Raw genomic sequence first — 7605 nt, forward strand, 5'->3', positions numbered from 1 at the left:
CCTTCTAAAATAATCAAAACTCCTATTTTTATAGTGTTTTGTAAGTCTTAAAAAAATAATTTCCTAGTTGAAATAGAATTTTTGGAAAATTCTGGCCCGTCGACACGCGCGCGCGCATAGGCTTCCTCGCGTGCGCGCACCTTTAAATAACAGCGACTCATAAAACACCCCGCGCGCGCGCGCGCATATTCCCTAAACTACCATGATAAATCTTTTGGGCGCGCGCGCATGCCTCAAAGCGCGATTGCGCTAATTCTTGTGCTAACAACTTGTTTCTCAGCGCGTTAGCGCTTCTTCCATGCTTGTTTTCACCTATTGTTGTGCAAACGCGCAACCACTCTCACCATCAGCGCAACATTCCAACTGCTCCGAGCGACGATTTTGAAAAATTTATATCTTAAGATGTAGCCGTCGGATTGACCTGAAATTTGGACTGCAGCTTCAAAGCATCTTGAACTTTATTCTGAACGGTGAAGATCGGATTTGAATTTTTCTAAAATTAAATATGATTTTTAAATCAAGGTTGCTCCGTAATTAACTCTTCAAAAATCCATTTTCCTACAAAATTTAACACAAGGAGTGAAATACACACACATGCACTAAAACACATAAAAACACATAAAAATAATATGAATGCACACAAAATATATATAAAAATATCACAAACTAATGCATACAAAATGAACTTATCAATAGTGTTTACCACAAACGACGCCAATTGTTAATACCTTAAAATATCGTGGTAGACGTGGCAACTTTTTCTGGCAACGTGTCCTCCCTAACTGCCTTCCCCACAATGGCGGAGCCAGGATTTTTGGTCTACCCGGGCTAAAACTTTAAGCTCCCAAATCCTTTAATATTTTCGATTGAGCTACCCGGACTAATACCAAATTAATCCAAAAAAATTCAAAATTTATATATACAAAAATTTGAAAAAATTTCGGGCCACCCGGGCTATAGCCCGGTTCGCCACAAGTGTGGCTCCGCCCTTGCTTTCCCATCCACCTGTCCTTCCTCCTGCACGCACTAGAAAAATCGTGAATGGGCGCCGGAAGAATTTTTTGGCATGGACACTCTGATGCTTAAGTCAAAATAGAGCTTATGGAGAGAAAACTCAAGAGTGAATATGAAAGTAAAAAGTATGAGATAATAATCTCCCTTTAGAACCAAACCTGGTATTTATAGGAGACCCTAAAAGAGTTTTCATGGTAAGAAATATTATCATTCCTGGAATATCAGATATGACTTCCTTCTTATCGCAGATTCTTTCCTATTTTTAAAGATATCATATATTATTCAAAATGAAAGAACATATTCACACAAATATCGCCTCTTCCCACTCCACACTACACCATTCTTCCCTTCCACCTTACTTGCCTTTGCTCCTCGTCCCTATTTTGGCCTTTACGACCAATCCTACTTCATCATACCCTCTGCCTCTCCCAGGCCTGCATTAGATACGTTCCCTCCCTGGACGAGCCAAGGTAAACTTAGTTGGCATCCTGACCTGGTCGAGCTGAGGGCCGAGGTGCACTGAGCTTAGCCGAGGAGGTGAACCGAGGCGAGGTGAGGCGAGGCCAAGTGAACCGAGCTGAGTCAAGGTGAGACGAACACTACCTAGACCTACTCGATTGGCTCCATATAGGATCGAGGTAGCCCCCACTAGTCCGAAGTGACATTCCAGTCGTGCTAACCTGGACCCCATCCTAGTCTGAGGTGGCCCTCCATCTGGCATGCTATATATCACCTACAAAAGTTATTTCATTTCTAGTAAAAACAAATTAAAATAGTAAATAAAAATATTATAAAATACTATATCATATGCCCAACTAAAAATATTATTTAAAATTTTATTCATCAAAATTTTAAAATCCTAATTACGACCTCGACAGTCGTCAGGTGGAAGCAATTATTGCTTGCTTTATTAATAAGCAAATCTTACTCGGCATTTTATTTTATTTTATTATATATATTACGTCATTTACTTAGAAAAATGGAATAAAAATGATTATGTTGGCCAGTAGAGGTACTTTAGACAAGCGATCAGTTGGTTAATCGGCATCATATGATATATATATATATATATATATATATATATATATCACATGCAATTATTTAGACAAGCGATCAGTTGGTTATCCTCAAATTTTCCTAATTGTTGACTATTTATAAAAAGCGATCGTTCTTAGGCATTACCCACTTTTAATCAAAGTAGTGTCTATAAATTTGTATTTCTGTAAACGAGTGTCTGAGTTGATGGAGTAGATCAACGTCTGATTAATGGTCATGACTTCAATTCCCCAACCAACATTTTATCGGATGAATTTGTTGCACAATACACATGATTTGTCCAATGAGATTTATCTGACTAACGTAATTTGCAAGTTAACGCGTTAGTCTAGAGGTTTACCCAATGCATATCGAAAGACAGTGACTGCGAGTTCCATAATTATCAAAATATATATGTATATGATTTTTTTAAGTGCAAATTGCTCAAAAATCCTCAATGCAAACATGTTTTGCTCTGCACTCCCTAACCACTTTTTTGTACCACAATTTTTGTTAATTTGTACCACATTTTGTATGGTTTTGTACCACATCTTGTATTGTTTTGTACCACATTTTATGACTAGGGACCCCAAAGCAAAACATGTTTGGATTTGGAGATTTTTGAGCAAATTGCCTTTTTTTAATACCAAATTTCTATTAGTCTATTACAAAAATAAAAAATACTCGCAGCATGCTCATTAATTTAATTTTGATTACTTTTGGATTGAATCATTATATCGAGAAGTTAGCGATACATACAAAATGTTAGGTATCACCAATGCCGAGTGCAAACTAAAAAATATAAGCGAAATGCATTATAATTTATATCTATATATATTTATATATATTACATTTTACTTTTTTTTTCATGCAATGATTGTTTAGTAAAAAAACACACCATAAAAATACTCGAGATTATCAAAATTCAATTATACAAACTTATGTTTGGAATCTTCCGAATGCTTATCTTATGGTTATTTTTTACTTTCTTTATTTTACACCAATTTGTCTTTCAATTTTTGATAACTTTAGCCATTTTTTGCTCGAAAGTAATAGTATCACATTACCGCTGCGTCATAAATAAGACTAAAATCATAAAAAATAAATAAATAAAATTTATGGACTAAGGCTAAAATATAAAAAAATATAGAAAACTAAAATCGTAAAAAATAAATATATGTATATAAGAAAGAATTCCCAAATTTAAATGAAAAATGTTACATGTATACAAAAAGTTATACGTTGGGTTACACATTGCACTTGAAATTACATTATTATCTTTTAATGTTTTTTTGAAAGAGTTTTTTTTAAATAAAGTTGAGGGATAGTTTTGTGATTTCAAATGTAATGTGTAACCCTATGCGTACATGTAGCATTACCCAATTTAAATTTACAAAGAAATCACTTCAAAAAAAAAAAAGTAGCCTTTTAAATATTGTTCAAACACTAACATGACCAACTGATCTATTTTTCTTTTACATTTCTACTTTAAACAAGAAAACGAAATACATTATTTTACAAGCTGTACAATAGGGTTGTACGTTCATTATTAGGAGATAACCGGAAAAACCGGCCAAAATTAAAATTTCAGTTTTTTGGATAAGTTTTTCAGTCCGGTTTTGAATAAAAATTCCGAGTTTTTCGGTTTTTTGGTTCGATTTTGGTTTTTTATGCATAAAAAATCGAAGTAATCGAACCAGCCGGAATATAGATTATATTACAATTTACTTATAGGTTTCCCATTTTTAATACATTATATAATTTATATTTTAGTCCCTTAATCAGTTTAATTGATTTCCCAATTCCATTTCCCACGCATCGGCAAATGTACAAGTTTTTCCCCCCTTTTTAAATGTAGTCGTCAAATGATCATTATCTAACGAAAATGTGTGACGATTAACAATATATCCGTGTGCATATATATATATATATATATATATATATATTAATATACATAACAATTTGATATTTGCAATTAATCTTTCACAAGCGAAGACAAATTAGAGAGATCATGTCCCCTCCAAAACACTCTCCAAAATTGTTCTTCCTAATCCTTATTTTCTTGTTCTCATATGTTCATTCAGAAGCTTTAGATTCTTGTAATTCCCCTATCAACTTTTCAAATACCCTTCCTTTTGACACTTCTTCTCTCCAATGTGCTGTAGTATGGCCCTCTCAAAGCTTCATCCTCAGAGTAAGTCATTTTATCTACATAATATATATATATATATATATATATATATATGTACATATACATATAGACATATAAGTATAAACATTATATATATGTGCCCATTAATCTATTTGATGCATACTGTTGTGGGTGCAATGCTCGGTAGAACAATTGAAATGTGTCGCTTAATGTCATATTGTACGATTTAAAGGATTTTAATTGCACAAATACCACTAATTATAACTTTTGGTTATAATTTTTAGCTTGTTATTAGACCGAAGAGATCACAAGTTTGATTCATTCATATATAAAAACAATCATATACTGTCATTCGAACTATTTATATATGTACCTAATTTAAAATTAATTGATACTCAATCAACATGCTCGCGTTCATCGCTAGTGAATTAAATGCCTGCGTATATCTGGTTACAAGTACGTACGATAAATTAATTAAGCATATATTCTTAAGCTTTCGATCGCCTGTGATCAATTCGAGCTAACAAGAATATATTAATGTTGCAAAAGAGTAACATAATATACATAGTATAAGTATATATATGTTGTGATGCGTATTAATTTGATGATCTTTGGATGAAATTCTAGTATGGGCAGGCAGCACCAAACATATGGAGCTATGTGCTATCTGCCCCAAACACAAATGGATACATAGCAATAGGGTTTTCACCTAATGGCAACATGGTTGGATCAAGTGCAATAGTGGGTTGGATTGGACCTAATGGCATCAATTCCGGCATCAAAAAGTTTTACCTTGGAGGGAAATCACCAAATCTTGTGACACTTCAACCACAAGATCAAGGACTACGATTGCAAAATCTCTTCATATCAACCCTACAAAACCAAATTTTCTTGGCCTTCCAAGTCGCGTCCAACACTCCGACCATCAACGTGATATACGCCATTGGACCAGCCGGACAGCTGCCTTCTGCCCCGAATTTCGCCTTGTCCCAACACCGCACCATGCACTCGACCGTCATGAGTTACGGCACGGGTAAGAGTAGGAGATCAGTTGTAGTATATTTGTTTGTTGAACACTTGGGATGTCAAATATGGATTAGGTGAGGATAAATATCATTTCATGTCATTAAATTTTAATAATCAAATTTTTTTAGGAAGAATATAAATTTATCATGTCATGGAGGGGGCCATTCACAATCACAACTACCATAATATATATTATTTTTCATGATGACTTTGGAAACTAATTTCCAAGTGGTTAATAATTAAATTTAAGATTATTTTTGTTATTTACAATGACTTCTTAATTTAATTATCTATTTGACCAAAACTTGTATAAATTATTTTATGTTTTCCGTACTTATTATAAATTATGAATCTTTCCACACAATTTATAGATGTTGTTATGATCTATTAGCCTTTCTTATATATATATATATATTATATTATTTAGCATTTAATTTTTTAATCTAGCAAAGGTGATAGGATTCCGTTTACATTTAATTAAAAAAATAAAGTCATAATAAAAATAAAATACTAGTTATTAACATCGTTTTCATCCACCAATTCAATTCTTATACATTGTCTTTGCGGATCCGTGCCGAACCACCACTTGATTTTTTTTCCTGTATTAAGTATATCATTACCAATTCTAACTTTTATATTTTTTTTGTGCTTCCATCAAAACTTATCGAACACGTGATCTTGGACTCTAATATAAGTAGTTGGTTCGAAAGTTTTCTGTTTTACCAAAGGCTATAACTGATTGTAACCGTGTAATTTGAAATTTTAATCATATAACTATTCAAACATCACGTATCAATCTTAATAGGGCAAATAGTACTGCTTGTTGACTATATAGTTGCGTATATAAAAATCCGATTGTTTGGAATATTTCCTCTCATCGTAATTTTGCTTTTATTCCGCGTACCTCGTGTGTCATTTCGTGTTATCCCTGTTTGTGCTAGCCAAGTTGTAGTACTGATCTCATTTGATTTTGATTCAATATTTCCGTTAGAACTACTATTAATTTGAAAATATTATTCAATAATAATTTTTAATAGAAAAAAATGCATACAATTTTCGAAGTTGTTAACAATTATGTTCGAGACAAGTTTTACTAGCCACTAGGTACTTAGAAATAACATGTTTCTTTAGTTTAGAAATCATATTTGTGTCTAAAATTGTTCATTGTTACGTACACAAAATCAAGGTGGAACTGTGACCCAAAGCTCTCCAGAAGCAAGCCTGAAAAGGATCCATGGAATGTTGAACGTCGCGGGTTGGGGAATTTTGATACCGATTGGAGCCATGATTGCGCGCTATATGAGGCACTGGGATCCGCAGTGGTTCTACTCCCACGCCATTATTCAATCCATTGGGTTCACTATTGGAGTCATCGGAGTCTTCTGTGGCTTGGCATTGGAAAACCGACTCGATATTTACGTCGATAAGCACAAGGCCCTCGGCATCTTCGTGCTCATACTCGGTGGTCTCCAGGTTAGTCCCTAGCTCAATCCTGGTCCGATCATTCGGGTTTAGGTTATAGTTTTGTGCAATTTGAGAATTAAGAATGGAAGTTTTTGTTTATAGAAGAACATAGCATGACCCAAAAGTTAGTTACTCATGCCCGGAGTTCGTCCATTTTATTAAAACTTCAGTAGAATTTTTTCATTCATTAACCCATTTTCTTTCTATTGTGAAAATTACAGTATATGCAATAATGTTTATTTAATTTTCTTATATTGATGAGACAAAGATATTTTATCATATTCAAACTCAATAATAAAAATCCTATAATTATTAAATTGAAAAATTCGTAATGTTTCCTTTTCTCAAATTGGGATACTTGGGCACGATCATCCTACCCAGACATATGATTCGCGAATCGATAGTTTGACAAAGATTTCGAAACGCGACTTTTAATTGAACGATTTTTAGTAATTGTACTATATATGTTCTTTATTTTACAGGTTCTTGCAATTTTCTTCCGACCAAACAGGGCATCCAAAGTAAGGAAGTATTGGAATTGGTATCATTCAAACGTGGGAAGGCTTCTAATAGTTTTGGCGATAGTAAATGTATTCTATGGAATCAATTTGGGCAAAGGGGGAAGTGAGTGGAATCAAGGTTTTGCCATTGTTATTGTTATATTATTCACCATTTCTCTTATTCTAGAGTTAAGGATGTGGACGAAAAATTGATTTTCCTCCTCTCATTGTTTTGCTTCTATTAATGATACTACAAATTGTCCTTTTTTATCATCAAATTTGTTATGTGTTGATTGTTGCGCATATACAATACAACATTTTTCTCGTATTTCTCCGCATTAAAGCTCACTATATCAAAAACGTATGATCGAAATTGGAAATAGAAGACTTGAGAGGATAAGAATTAAGCATAAA

At 33.4% G+C, this 7605-nt stretch overlaps 1 protein-coding gene across 1 annotated transcript; it reads left to right on the top strand.

Moving 5' to 3' along the window:
- Positions 1-4060: 4060 nt before the first annotated feature.
- Positions 4061-7404, top strand: LOC140874154 (cytochrome b561 and DOMON domain-containing protein At3g07570-like). The gene is made up of 4 exons (XM_073277435.1): positions 4061-4243; positions 4829-5234; positions 6414-6700; positions 7174-7404. Exons 1-4 carry the CDS (start codon positions 4061-4063, stop codon positions 7402-7404), a joined length of 1107 nt encoding a protein of 368 aa, XP_073133536.1.
- Positions 7405-7605: the final 201 nt, after the last annotated feature.

The sequence above is a fragment of the Henckelia pumila genome, chromosome 1 (assembly GCF_033568475.1).
Source record: "Henckelia pumila isolate YLH828 chromosome 1, ASM3356847v2, whole genome shotgun sequence".
Taxonomy (NCBI): domain Eukaryota; kingdom Viridiplantae; phylum Streptophyta; class Magnoliopsida; order Lamiales; family Gesneriaceae; genus Henckelia; species Henckelia pumila.